This window comes from Lipophrys pholis, assembly GCF_963383615.2.
Source record: "Lipophrys pholis genome assembly, chromosome: 16".
In the NCBI taxonomy this organism is placed as follows: Eukaryota; Metazoa; Chordata; class Actinopteri; order Blenniiformes; family Blenniidae; genus Lipophrys; species Lipophrys pholis.
Genome location: NC_137634.1, coordinates 23,750,825 through 23,766,148, shown reverse-complemented (window position 1 = coordinate 23,766,148; position 15,324 = coordinate 23,750,825). Strand labels below are relative to the sequence as shown.

The window sequence follows — 15,324 nt, the reverse complement described above, 5'->3', positions numbered from 1 at the left end:
ACTTTTTAAAAACTGCTTCCAAAGTGGATCTTTTTGAAAATGCTCCGACACGAAACTTTCTGAAACGCTCTGTGAAAACGGGGGAAAGCGCAACTTTTCAAAAATGCTTCGACTCCCTCTCCGTGGAAAAATGAAACTTTTTTGACAGTGCTCTGACTCTGTCTTCGTAAAAATGGGGGGAAACGCAATGTTTTGAAAAAGATCCAACTCTGTGGAAAAGGGGGGAAATCCAACTTTTTGAAAATGCACTGACTCTGTATCTGTGGAAACAGAAACAAATGGAGCTATTTGAAAATGCCTCGTCTCCGTGGAAATTGGGAAAACTTTTCTGAAACACTGCTGCTGCGTGTGTGTACTCCACTCATAGTAAATCGTTCTGCCCCTTTGTGGAGAGGTTCTATTCATAACAATAACTGCAGTGTGTGCTCTTAACTCTATTTAACAGTGCTTCACTAACATAGTGAACATTTACTACACCATCATCACATGTGGAGACACTTTATTTTTTACAAACCGATACTGAGTGGACCAAAACGATGAAGAAAAACAGTTGAAAGGAGCTTCAATGTTGACAGCATACTGTTCTCTGTATTTTCAAAACGTTGCCATGTGAACAGCAGCTTAAAGCAATTTATTAACATGTATGTCTTTTGGTTGTGGGAGGAGATCGGATTTTTAGGAGAAAGAAAACATGCACACACTTAGAAGAAAAAAAATTGAAATCAAACCACATGTGTTCGCGCTATGACATGTTTTGCAAACCGCATCACCACTGTGTGGTTCACTGTCTAACTTTCTCTCCAAATAATTCAGTTGATATTCATTCAAAGAGACACTAGTCTGCAGAGGCCAGTATAAAATATGGAATGACCTTTCCTGCCCTGCTGAAGACAGACACATTAATTATGGCCCCCAGTTTATAGTTTGGGGCCTTTCCTTTAATTTGCAGCTCATCAGCGGCTAAATATTAACATATTCATGTATTAATCTCAGGTGACTTCTGAAAAGAGGCTCCAGCAACTTTTCGAGGAAGTTCTTGCAACTTCAGGCAAAAATCTTGCAAAAGAAATGAGAATTTTCAATTAAATGTCAGCATCTAGTTTCACTTAATGAAGTGAGGAGAGACGCAAAGGGTGTGGGGGTTAGGCTGGTGCAGGAATAACAGTCAAACCTGCAATAAATGTAGTGTTTTTCAGTGTTTTGTCATGATGCTTTTGGAATGAGACGGCAAGTGAATGCATCACCCAATAGTGTGAGCAGATGTCTCATCACAAAAACAAGGGTAGACTTTTCTGTTTCCGCATCCAATGCAAATGTAAAATCCCCGGGAGTGTCTGAAACAGATGTCAAACATCCCACAATATGTTAACTAAGCTTTTGTTTAAAAATAAATAAATAAATAACGTTTTCTTTGAAATTCTAACAATTTGCTTGCTGGTTCGGCTGGATTGGAGCCTCTTGCGGGCCGCTTTTGGCCCGCGGGCCTTACGTTTCGCCCCCGCGATGCAGACAGCAAAACCGCTAAAAAGCTACTGCAGCTCTAAAACTTTACTGACTGTACTGAGCCATAGCTTCCCCAAAGCCTTCTTCAATAAAACAACACATCGTAAATGCGACTTCTCTATGTCTTTGATGCCAGCGCACGCTCTCACCCATGCATAGTAAACATGTTTGCAGTCGCAGTATATTTGAAGATTGAGCACAGACTGTATTGCCATGACCTAAATATGACAGAACGGTACCGCCACGCAGCTCATATGAAGCCCGTGTTGGCAAGCTCTAAATTAATGCTCTCTTGCCCAGGACTGCCTGTGAAGCCTTTGGCTTAGACTGATTTATGTAAATATAACCCGAGCTAAAATCCTCCATTTGAACAGTGGCTTGAATAGTAACTCACAGTCATTACATTAATGTCATCCAGTCGGTTCCAGAGTCTTATTTCACTGAGGAGCACATCCCACCTGTCTGGGAAAAGATGGAGGAAGAAGATGGTCAATAAATATTTCATAAGTTTCTTTATTGCATATTTATAGTGTGACTGCCACTCAGTAAATCTGCCTGAGCCAGTGCCGAGAAACAATCTTTAACCCGACCGCCGCGCAGTGGAGCCGCGCAGCGCAGGGGAGGCCGAGCCGTGGAGTGCACCCGTCCTGCACGGCCGTTACCGCCAGCATAATGACGACAAGGGCGCGAGCGTTGTTAGCTGATCCGCTGCAGTGTGAAGTCTGACTGGAGGGAAGGGGGACTTTGTAAATGAGTTTTGGTTGTCATCTCTGTGCAGTGGGAGAAGAAAAGAAGAAAAATAAAACTGAACTCTGAAGGTGCAGGTCGGAAGATGACATGAAACGCCGTCTCTCCTCGCTGCACTCATAAATAATCAGGAGGGAATCTGCTGGAGCTAAATGCAATGGATTTCCAGTGAAAATGCAAAACTTTCGCAGCGTTTTGAGTGTCTGTTTCCACGACAACGCTGCTCGTAGTCACTGAAAACACAACTAAGAGGCACATTTTTAAAAACGGTGCAGCTCCGTCGCCGTGTTGACGGACGAAAACGACACTTACTGGAAACGCTGGTTCTCCGTCTCCTTGCTGATGGTGGAAACGCTGCTACCGCGAATGCACACATCGGTCATAGTCAATATTTCTTCTGCACATGCTCAGTAGCTGGACAATCACAACAATGTTTCCTCCTTGGTGTCATGACTCCCAGTCAATATTCTCCTTGACTTGGTAGTTTTATTTTGACAGTCACCATAATAACAATCCAACTTGGTCGTCTGTCCACGGGTATCGGTTCGAGACCAGGCATAAGTACTCGTAATCGTACTCATAAAACTGCAACTCGATACCATAACACCAATACCACTTTACGGCAGCACGCAGTTTACGGCACTTCACTGCAAGGTGCGGGCCGGCAGTGAGGAGTTCAAAGCGCAATTTTTTCGGCCGTCTTTTTCTAAAATTGACCTTCCAAATGACGTTTGGAGGCTCGCTGCCTAAAACAGTTCAGTGAAATGGAGTTGCTGCTGCTCAAACTGGCTTTAGCAGCCAAAATACATGGCTGGTCCACTGAGCGCACCCCTCCCCCACCCCGGGCGGCTGCTAAATGAATGGAGAGGAAACCCTGCGGTTTCTGATAAAATTTTATTGAAAGCACTTTTGTTAAATGTTAGTTCTCAGTTTACGACAAAGTGTTAACCCTTCCTGCTCCGGTCTCCAGACCGTGGGCGGACGACACAACGGAGACCAACTTCTACTCCGGGGCCGAAGTTGTCCTCACCTTCAGGGTTACCTCCCTCGCCTCACAGCCGGAGGAAAGCAGGACATGGAGCTCAGTTTCTGAGAGGAACACTTGTTGTATTTAATTGCCAGTTAGTTTTATGTACAGCTTCTTGTTAGACTAGCTCCCTCACACACACTGGTCAAGGGGCCACACACACACACACACACACACACACACACACACACACACACACACACTCTCTCTCTCTCTGTTAACAAAGGTTTTTTGTTTTTTTTTACAAAGTCAAGAATCTGGGGGGAATTCTCCTGGAAGAATCTGATTCACGTCTCTAACACCATCAGATATGCAACCTTCAAGCATATTTTGTCGCATGGTGAACACGCGGTAAAAAAACGAGAGGTATGAAGGACACTCTGGCACGACGGTCACATGACGTCTGTAGGAAATTATTGGAGCATATGAATTATAGTCCTTTTTCTTTTTTTCTCTGCCTAAAAATCCTGCCAATGTTTGGAAAACTTCTTAGGCATGGCATCAGCATGACACTATAGGAAGCAAATATAATCCAGACATCAAGACTTGCTGTGTAAATGCAGCCAGAGAGAGGAAGAACGGACGACAAAGTCACAAGAGACTAGAAGTGAGAGAAGGTGCATCGGACACGACACGACTTGCAGCTGTGATTGCAGTTTAAGAGGCTCAACAAAGTACAAACTTCTCACTTCTCACTACATACATGAACAAAAGCAATACGTATTTCTTGCTTCCAATTCCTAGCTGAGACATGATTTCTTTGCGTGATCATTCACACTACATTTTAAACACGATCTCCGTCAGACTGCGGTGTGGTCGTTACCCAACTTGACCTGCATGCAGAAGAAGGCGCAACGTCACGCCAAGAACGCTGTTTACACTGTTTACGGAAGAAATAATTTGCCCGCAGTGTGAATGTAGCCCGAGCTGTTTCTCCTGTTTGATCAGTTTTACTACATATACTTACGATTTTGCTGACTTCATTTCTGTTTTTATCTTTCTTTGTGATCTTTATCCGTGAAAGGTGCTATATCAATGCATTTTACTTACTTACTTTTGCTGATTTTCCTTCCACTTCACAATTATGCGGCACTTTGCGTTGGTCTAGTTCAGGGGTGTCCAACCTCGGTCCTCGAGGGGCCCCTGTCCTGCCTTTTTTTTAGCTCTCTCCCAGTTGCAACTCACCTGACTGCAATGAGTGGCTCGTTATTGGGCTTTTTCACAACCTTGGTGATGACATCATCATTAGATTCGGGTACGCTGAAGCCGGGAGAGAACTAAAAGATGCAGGACGGAGGCTCTCGAGGACCGGGGTTGAGACCCCTGGTCTAGTTTGTACTGTACATAAAATGGATGGATGGATGGATGGATGGATGGAATGACCAAGGTTGAGCACTATAGAGATAAAAGAACAGTATCTCATATCATCAGTTGAGTAAATAGAACAGACCCATCTCATTTTCTCCAGCCCTGTTGTTTCTAAAATGAGGAGTTTGAGGTTATAGACTTTATAAATGACTCACACTGAAATACATAAACTACAGATGAGATTTGGACCAACAGCTTCTTGTCTTCTCCAGAAAAATTAAGTCATCACTTGTCTTTTAGGAGTCAGAATGAGTCAGACTGTGGGCAAGTTCAGAATGTACTGTTGTGATCTGAATTATCCCAGAGTGATGGTTGACCTGCAGGTTTCAAATGAACAAGTGGCTGAGAGAGAAAATATTCAGCTGGTATGAATCCAGCTGATTAATGGGAATGTTTTAAAAGTGCAACTGCAGAGAGTCCGCTGTGGAAAAACCAGTCCAGCATTAAAGTACAATGTGTGAATTCAACATGTTCTGTTTTTAGTGTATACTTGCCACACAACTTTATTGAAATTGGCTAATTCTTTACATCCATCATTGAGTCATGAAGTTTTAATTTGAAGATACAATATGTAGGATTTATGTAATGCCAGCTTTGTGTAAGTGGTGGCAGCGATGAGTTAATGTTATCTTTAGCACAGTTCAGTTCTCATGACTAATGGAGCAGTACTAATGACTTTATTATTTATCCACTGTTGTTTACTACCTGCTGCTTCTTCTACTGTTTCTGGACTGAATATAGACTAACGTGACTCAATACACCATCTAGCAAAGAAACTTGGTATTGCAATGGGTACTCTAAGGCCCCGTTTAAACAACGTTTCAAGTGGGAGACACAATTCCAAAACTAAAAAGCAAAAACCATGCAATTTCGTTTCGGAAATGTTTTGCATTTATACAGCAACATTTTGAAAAGGATGTTGGTTTCGACAGAAAAGGCAGAAACCCTGAAAACGATGTAGTTATCCTGTTGGGCCACTAATTGGTGCTGTTATATGTTTTTGTAATGAAACCACACACACATGCAGCAGAGAACAATAGGCTCTGAACATTAATAATGTGAGAACAAGTGTCAGGTGTGGTGTGTGGAGGATTGAAGCGCCGACAGGACGAGGAAGGTAAGTTGGAAAAGGGGTTTATTGAGTTGATCTTTCCAGCGGATTGGTAATCTTCGGAGAGTGGCGTGGAAGCGGAGGTTCGACGTCACCGGGAAGCGATCTCCCGAGCAGGACAGAGCGGAGCACACCGGGACTGCACAGGAGAGTAGAAGACAGATAGATCACTCCAACTATCTGTGAACACGAAGTAACAAACGGTCACACAAAAAGCTCGAGGGGCCGAGTCAAAGTACCGCGGGGGTAAACGATGAGAGCCTGGAAACCCGGTTCGTAAATACTGGGTGGCCTCACTCATCGGTGTCAGATGTGCATCCTGCTCCGTCCACTCCACCTACGCACACACGCCCACACACACACACACACACACACACACACACACACACACACACACACACACACACACACACACACACACACACACACACACACGCACACACGCACACACGCACACACAAAAACCAACCCAGCAGAATACACCTGCAGAACGTAACAACATGGACATTATAGTGGACAGACCACCAAGTTTGATTGTTATTACAGTGACTGTCAAAATAAAAGTACCGAGTCCCAGGAGAATATGGACTGGGAGTCATGACACCACGGACTAAATTTTGTTCTTATTGTCCATCTACTGAGCATGTGCAGAACAACTATCTGCTACAGCCGTGGTGACCAGGACCGGTATCAACATTTCAGAAAAGTTGCATTTTCTCCATTTCCACGAGAATGAATGACAGCATTTTCAAAAAGTACAATTTTCCCGTTTCCACTGTGACAAATCGTTTTCAGTGACTGTGATCACGATTGTTGTATAAACAGACCCCCCAAAACACAACGAAAGTTTTCCATTTTCACTTGACAAAGTAGTCGTGAGTGAAAACCGCTTCACTTCCAGAAAACGTAGACGTCTCGGACCATGTGAGTGTGTGATTGTCTCTGTCACTTTGCCCTTTGATGGGCTGCTGACCTGTCCAGAATGAATTCTCCCATCGTCAGCAGGGATTAGCTCCACATGCATGGATGACTGACTCCCTTAAAGCTTCGTGAGCCCACAGTCGGTCCGACTGATCTCCTCCTAGTTATCGTCCTTGAGCTTGACCTTGTTTGGCCAACGCCATCGCTCCACACTCTCACACCTTCGCTCCAGATGTTTTCATTTCATGTTGTATGTATCTGTCAAACAAAGCGAGGAGTCCTTGGAAGACACTGACCTCGGTACCTTCACCCCAGTCCCTCGCGACCCTCCACGAAGTTGCCTTGGCCATTATTTCCCATTAGTCCCTGACAGCCGGGGCCGTTTGTATCAGTCGGACCCGGTACGGAATGGGGTCAGCTGTAGTTCCCCGTCTCTTTGATGGCACATGTGCTGGACTCCAGCATGAGGCTGCGACCTTTCCCGGACAATTCCCATGTGCATATTTCATTTGGAGGTGAATTTAAAGTCGTTTTACTTTAGAACCTACGTGAAAATGTGGCAAGATCTAGAAACCTGCTAAAACTTAGACATGAAAAATGTGTCTTCAATGCAAAAAAAACAAAAAAAAAAACAAGGAAACTGAAAGTGAAAGAAAGAAATACAGTCTGAAAGTCTACTATGACGCTAATGTGGCTCTGCATGCCGTGTAAAATTTGAGGCCAATCAGTTCATAATTTGCTGTGAAAATTAATGTTACAACCTGAGCCTGTGGTCAAGGATGCAGCATAATAACCAGGAGTTATTGGCAGCAAAAGGTTGATTGTGCAAATCTTGATTTTATGTGACAAACTGAGGGCAAGCAAAAGGACTAAGAAAGCTACTTAGAGGACTGATTCCCTCGTGAAGTTACTGTTCTAATACCGTGATTAACGTCGGGAATAAGGCAAGTCGTATAGGTGGACACATGACGGAGTGCAGGAATAGATTCTCTGTGCTTAGATTACAAGAATGCACTATGGATGTACTTAAGACTTCTCTCATTGTGTCTCATTGCCCTTGGCTCTTTCCTTCTCCGTCATGTTCCTTCCGGCTGATTGGAAACAAAATACAATTAGGAACAATATTCCTCTGGCTCTATTTTTACAAGCAATTTAAATGCAAGAGGCGCCAATTTATCGCACGTTCCCGCTTCAGTCATTCATGTGAGTGTGCACAATCAGACATGCTCCAGTCTGTGAACGAGCTGCACATGCACCACATGCACCGTCCCTCCGTTTCCCAGCCGATCAATCCATTTAGTGTACTTCAATGACACGGGAGCCTTCTGGAAATATCCTATCCTTAAAATCTTCCTGCGCTCCCCTCCCCTCTCTCTAAATGTCTGCTTTGGCTCGCCATGATGAATGATCACTCGGGCCAATCAATTCTATTTAGATAAGCTCGCCTCCAGAGAGGACAGGAAAAGGAAGAAGGATGGATTTTTCGACTTATTCAACACGGAGGCCCAAGGTTATTGTTATTTGGGATGCTCGCCCACCTGATATTTCACAGGTGGCTGCGTTCAAGCAGATTAACTTCAGAAAAAAAACGGCGCGTGCAGGCGAAGCTCGACGATGCCTCATTCTGCACAATGAGAAATGTGAGCAAAGTTCAGAGAATTACAATGTTAGGTTAAATGTTATTCAAACACATTGCAATATGTAGAGTCAGCGCATTTTTAAAAAGTTGCATTTTCCCCATTTCCATGGAGACGGAGTTGGAGGAAAACGCAACTTGTTCAAAACACTCGGTTTCCATAGAGTCGGAGTCAGAGTGTATTTAAAAAGTTGTGTTTACCCCCATTGAGATGTAATTGAAGAACGGAAGTATTTTCCTTTGTTTCCACGGAGACAGAAGGGAAAAAAAAATAACAGTCAATACAGTAAAAAACCTTTATTAAAATAGATAAACTAGTTAAAAATAACTGACTTTTTACATGATTATGCTTAAAAAGGCAAATTCATCGCAGAGGTGTTGTATTGATTCATAATATATCACAGAAGTGTTTTTGAATATGACTCTGGTTCATTTTCAAGGTTTTTCTTGGGTTTGCGGTAACAAGTGGAGCTGCTTCTCACAACTCTTTTCCATATTTCATCCGAGCGTGGCGCTGAAATGTGGAGCTGAAAGCCCTCCACTTCAGCTTTCAGCAGTAAATCCCTCCCGGTTGGTTTCCAGCCTTCATCTGCACCTTCTAATGTGAACTGCGACCTCTCGGGACGGCTGGAGGCAGCAGCAGCAGTAAAAAGAGAGGACGTGTGTGGGGCATGTTTGAGCCAACAGCTCCACTCTGTGGCTCGCCGCCATTCTTACCTCTGAGGGCAGAAATACCAAACATTTCCAGGTTTTATCTTATGTAACTGCGTTCCTCCTCGTGGTATTTAATTATCCTGGAACACTTTTAAAAGTGAACCCACTTCCACCCATGAGCCCCATTCAAATCGCCCAAATCACAAGTTTACACATCTTATATGATGTGATTTCCTTCTTCTGAGAAACAGTTTAAGCCGTGTGACCTCAATTCTTTCTGTTCTTGGCTCTTGAACCGGGGGATCAAACACCCATAATGCAACAGCTAAAGGAAAAGTTTTGGGTTTTTTTACATTTCATTGTATTTTGTACCAGAAGGTTTCGATTGTAGTCATTTTCCAATAATTAACAGATTTTTTTCAAAAACTTATCCTCGGCACCACAACAAAGAAAAACTTATTAAGGCACCATTTTTTACCACTACTGGGCTGTATGTGGCTCCTAAACTAAAACGAGTTTCACACCATTGAAGCAACATACTACTTTCGTATTCAATTCAATTTTATTTGTATAGCGCCAAATGCAACACTTTTCTACAGGAAAAAACAATTATTGTGTTGTATTCTTTTCAAGATCTTAAATTTATAGCGTTTCAGCTTTGGGGATCACATTTCCAGAATATACACAACCTATATATATTTACATCTGTGCATGTTTGAAACGCAAAATGTATGAATTAATAACTAATAATTGCAATTTAACCATTTGTGAGGTCGGTGTCTGATTGCCAAGTGTCATTATTACGACAGAGCTCATTCACCATCTGAATGAAATATCAACACACCAAAATAACACATGGATCTTCATATTTATACTAAATTTAAGAACATTTTCGATCTCATGTCTTGTTCGACAGCTCTAATGTAAAACATGTAGCTTAATATTCCACCATTTCTATCAAATTCATGTGCATTATTTTCTATTTTCCTGTGTTTACGGCAAAAATCGAACCTCCAGCTGAGTACAGTCCCTATAAACAAAGCAAAACCTTCACAAGCAAGACGGTAAGATGGCAATCAGGCATTGCAGAGATTATTTCATCTGAGTGACAGGACGCACTGACGGGAACACAACGGGAGTGATGAAAAGTAGGAGATTTCATTGCAACATTTTGCTCTGTGGAAGCTGACAGACTGTCAGCCGAAGAGAAGAGCAGCAAATGACACATGAAGGAGGATAATGAGCTCTTATATCTGCTGCTACAATGGGCAAGTAAGGAGAACCCACCGTACCTGCATTTCATTGAACAAGGAAAAAAAATGAAACCAATCCTGAGCTTCCATCATTAGCAGAGCGATGACTGGATCTCGAATTGGATTTGTGGGACATTGCAGGGGCCGACTTTGCTCACAGACTTGCAACATTATCCTCATTTAAATTAAATCAATGCATTTTTTCCCCAAAAAGGAAAAAAAATTAAAAATACAGAAAAGAGTCAGATTCATGAAAGAAAATCTGAATCTGTTGCTTAAATGTCAGTGCATGTGTGTTAATGTGTAAACAGCTGGAGTGGTGCAGCGGTTAACTTCCAACTCCCAGCAAGTAAAGTCACTTGAGGCCTCGTTTATATGACAAACTTTCAAGTAAAAATCCTTTTTGTGTTTTCGTTTCAGGAAAGTTTCTGAAAACGATGTCCATTTACATGGCAACGGCTGAAACGCTAAAAATGATGGCGTGTACGACAGGTCGTGTACGGCAGCCATGCCAACTTCTAATAAAGGCAGCAACAGGAGGAGACTCCAGGTCTCTTCCTGTTGCAAGAGCAAAAACTGTTCTGACACTGGACGGCTCTCAATCATATGATATTGTTTGCCCAAACTGCAAAACAGGACAAGAGTTAAAAAAAAGAAAAAAGATGTAATTTTCATGTAGGACCACTAGTGGGTGCAGTTGTTTGTTTGTGTACTGAAAGCGCACACTCATGTCAATTGTTTTAAACTATAAACATTAACAATGGGAGTACAGGGACGATCTAGTAGGCAGACGACCAAGTTGGATTGTTATTACGGCGACTGTCAAAATAAAACTACCAAGTCGAGGAGAATATGGACTGGGGGTCGTGACGCCACGGAGGAAACATTGTTCTGATTGTCTCTACTGAGCATGTGCAGAAGAACTATTTACTATGGCCGTGGTGCGCAGGAGCATTATCCCCTGTTTCTAAAGAGACGGAGCATTTTCAAACAGGATCCACCTTGGGAGTCGCTTTCAGAAAGTTTTTTCAGTGGCCAAAACGCAGCAAAGGTTTTTACGTTTTCACTTGAAAACGTTGTCGAGTAATCGGGGGCCTAACATTTGTCAAAACAAAACAAAAAAAGGTTTGAGACACCATAAAATGTGTAGCTGAGAGGACGCTACACGTTGCTTTCAGGAGACGGACTTGCCGGCGAGCCGGACGGAAGCTCAGTTAGGTTCATCTCGGCCTCGTTGCCTTCGCCGGGAACCTTCTCAGAAACCGTGTGCACCGACACTTTGACGTCGACACTGTCTCGCCTTTGCTTGTCACCCGGTAACAGCGCCTGTTCCTCTGCTCTTCTGTTGGAGTCCGGCGGGCCGATAGCCGGTCTGTTTCCCGGCAGCGCCGCCCCCTCCGGCGCCGTCGGGTCACACGTAGCGTTCGGTTGATCTGCCGTCTCCTCTGCAAACACGCGGCAGTTGAGGATGAGCGGCGGCAGAGGCACGCTGCGCGCCAGCTCCTCCATGTGACGGGCGAACTCCAGCGTCTTGTACTGCGTGACCTTGGCAAACTCCACGGTTTTGGCCGACGTGATGATGGGGATCCGCTTGGCGACCTCAAGCGCCTTCTGCAGCTTCTCGGCGCCCTCGGTGCGGAAGAACTCGTTGATGGCCCGCTCGGTCTCCTTCAGGTGGCTGCTGACCATGCACAGCCGCGCCACGTTCAGGATCATGGTGATGGTGAAGGCCACCAGGCACACAATGACGAAGTACAAGCCCAGGCCGCTCACGGTGTGGGCCACACGCAGAGTGATGGTGTGGTTTCTGAAGACGCCGCCGCCGCTGGAGACCACACAGGTGTAGCGGCCGCGGTCCTGGAAGGAGACGGTGGTGATGTTCAGGATGCCTTTCTCCGCAGTCAGCCACTTCCCACCTGCAGTTACAGCACGTAAAGTGAAAGTTATTCATCCAGCCAGTTTTTATTAAGGGCCTTTCACATTGGGATACTCCAGGACTCAATTCACTTGAAGGGAGGGGAGCCGAGAATTTTCACACCTTCATGTGGTTCAGGTGGCGTTCACATTCACTTTAAAGAGCGGATCAAACACGCAATGACAACAGCTGCTCATTGGGGGCGCTGTCACCTGAAAGAACCACTGACCAGAGAGGATGTAAAGAAAAAACACGGCCCATTGATTGGTCTGGACCGAAAGCGGAAGTCGCGCCACTTTAGCCCGTGGTGGCTAGGCTAGTTAGCTCGTGGCTAATTGGTAGCCACAAACAACTGCGATATAAAGTCCTGAGACCAGATATCAATTAACACTTTTTTCACTACTTCTTTCTCATTACTCCAAGTCTGAACGCGAGATATTTTCCAACTTCAGTTTACTTTAATTTACTACCCAGACTGCATTGTGCACTATGTCATGTCCTTTCCCGCCACCCGCTAGAAAGTTTGCTTGCAAGCGAAGCGAGACCTAGCATTTCAAGGGGGTCAGATATCGCTTGTTAGCTACGGTTCAGCGTTTGTGGGTGTGTTCACGTCATCCAAACAAAAACATTTTTCTTGAAGAGAACCTCGGTCCTAATCAAACTGGGCAATGTAAGAACGTCTTTAGAAACTACCTTCATGAAAAGGAAGAACAAGTAGCCATGGAAGTGATCACATGACCCCAGTAGAAATAGTCTTAGTATTGTCAAGTACTATATTCAGACCATTTTCTAGTTAAGAAACTATATGGTTAGACTGCTCCTTACTTATCTTTTGTGTAGATGCATTATATAATTGTTGATTTAGAAAACTAGGGGCAAATGTGATGATTTGACATGTAGTTTGAGCGGTGGGAAAAGTAAAGTAGATCGATAGAGCCAGCAGATGGCAGTGATAACTTTCTGGATGCAAACTGCCGCTAAACCCAAAAGAAGAAGAAGAAGAGATCATTATTAAAGCCACGAAAAACCAGGTCACACAAACAAAAAAACCCGACTGGAAAAGATTCAGAGAAACTTGTTCATGCATTGATTTTCAGCGGGCTAGAATAAACCTCAGATTTACTTTTAGAATATGAAACATCCAAACCGCAGAGGGTTACTCAGAGTTACCAGAATCAGAAGAAACAAGTTAAAACAGCTTTTACTTTCTACGCTTTTCACCTGTGGAACAAACTCCGTGCTGACACAATCACTTCTTTCAAGTCAGGACTTAAAACACCATTATTTGTCCAGGCTTTCCAATAAACAATGCATTTTACTTATTTTATTACTCTCATTGTAATAGTCATTTATTCTCATTTTAATACTGTTCTTAATCACTTTGTTGTAATGTTTTTCATAATCTAATGGATTTAGATTTTCATCTCCCTGTTCTAATGCATTTCTTTTATCTCCTATTAAAACACTGTGAATTTCCTTCCGTCTGAACGGTGCTAGGGAAATCCATTTATGGTTTCTCTTGACTATAATCCTGTTTTTGTTTGGATGATTCACAGTTTTATTTAAATATTTCATGTTGCAAGGAGGGAGGGAGGAAGGAAGTGTTGTTTTAATATCTTTCCTTTATGTCCAAGTGAAGCACGGTGAATGTCCTAGTCTCTTTGCTCACCTGCTTCTTCATCCAGCAGAGCTCCTTTAGGGTTGTACCACTTGATGTCCTCATGGCTCCCGGTCACGTTGCACTGGATGAGGACGCTGGAGCCCTCCTTCACCACCATGTGGCTGCTGGTGTTCCTGTTGCTGGTCTCCGGGATGCTGGGTGACGCCGCCTCCTCGGACCGGTTGTGAGCTCCCTCTGCCCTCAGCAGCAGCACGGCGAGTACCAGGTGTGACAGGCGCAGTGACATATTGACAGAGGAGTGTTCAGCTCACAACCAAGACGAGACAAACCTGTAAAACAGGAAGAGTCAGCAGGACGGATTTGTGCAGGGCGAGCCACAGTTTTAATTGTCATGCAACATCTGTGCTCCTAACAATCCTAAAAGATTTGCTTCTTTCTATGTCGAGCACTTGTTTGGGGAATAATCTGAAATGTCACGGTCTAATTTAATGTTCTTTTTTTTCTTTTAACACTCTTCTATTGCATTTTTTGTTCTACTCACGTAACACTTTTCATAACTCGTGGGTTTCTTATTGCTTTGCTGACTAGCAGTCTGTTAAAAGCAGGAAAAGGAAAGAAAAGTGATAAATCCACAGATGATTAAAACTAAAAATGACATGTCTGGAAAGAACACTTTAATTACAAAGATGTTGAATTAAAATCAGTAGAAACACTGCTGTGAAAGGAAGACACAGAGATAGTACAAGATAATACAACACTATAAAAGAGATCTATAAACTCAACATTGTGTGTGCTGTATGAATTGAAATGTGCTTTCTTCTATTAAATGAGCATTAAAACCAAACATTTATGGCACAATAACGAGGTTTAAGTCAAGTGTTAGTCTCACCTGCAGCAGAAAGCAACCAAATCCACATGAAACTACGTTTTTTTTCAACGAAACTACGACGTATGGATCATTTCTCCTTCATAGATAAACTGTACAAACGGTACAATCCATTCTCTTCCTGGATCAGGTGAATTAGTGGGCGTGGCTAAGTGTTGCGGAGTGGGAGATCACGTGACTCCTTCAGCAGGCTGCATTATTATTATTATTAATATTATTATTATATATTATATTATTATATTCTTTCTTTCTTTCTTTCTTTCTTTCTTTCTTTCTTTCTTTCTTTCTTTCTTTCTAAATTTTAATTTTGTCTGATTGATATTCTGTGTGGAGCAGCACCACAATGAATTTCCCCCTGGGGGTTCTTAAAGTATTTCTATTCTATTATTTTATACTATTTCCTCTGAGTCTGTGGACATTTAGTAAACATCTCCCCAAGGACCTCGGGGATCTGGGCGTTTCATATTCTACTAGTAAATCTGAGAAGTATTTAGGCCCTAAGAGATTTTAAGAGAGTATAAAATGTATTTACATGCACCACCCTTGTCTACGACGTTTGCTTTGGTCTAGATAATTCATTTATTGATTTAGTTGCTTTATTGCAAACTTCGAATGCTGTCGTGTTCAGTATTTTTCCTATTATTTTTTTTATTGGAATTGCCATGGCGTTTACTCATTTTCT

General features: G+C 43.0%; 1 protein-coding gene across 1 annotated transcript; it reads right to left on the bottom strand.

The window, feature by feature from the left end:
- Window positions 1-5,764: 5,764 nt before the first annotated feature.
- LOC308121790 (microfibrillar-associated protein 3-like) lies at window positions 5,765-14,765 on the bottom strand. Its single transcript, XM_080483269.1, has 4 exons — window positions 14,646-14,765; window positions 13,805-14,085; window positions 11,412-12,136; window positions 5,765-5,895 (listed from the first exon to the last, which is right to left on the bottom strand). Exons 2-4 carry the CDS (start codon window positions 14,040-14,042, stop codon window positions 5,848-5,850), a joined length of 1,011 nt encoding a protein of 336 aa, XP_080339395.1. The 5' UTR covers window positions 14,043-14,085; window positions 14,646-14,765; the 3' UTR covers window positions 5,765-5,847.
- Window positions 14,766-15,324: the final 559 nt, after the last annotated feature.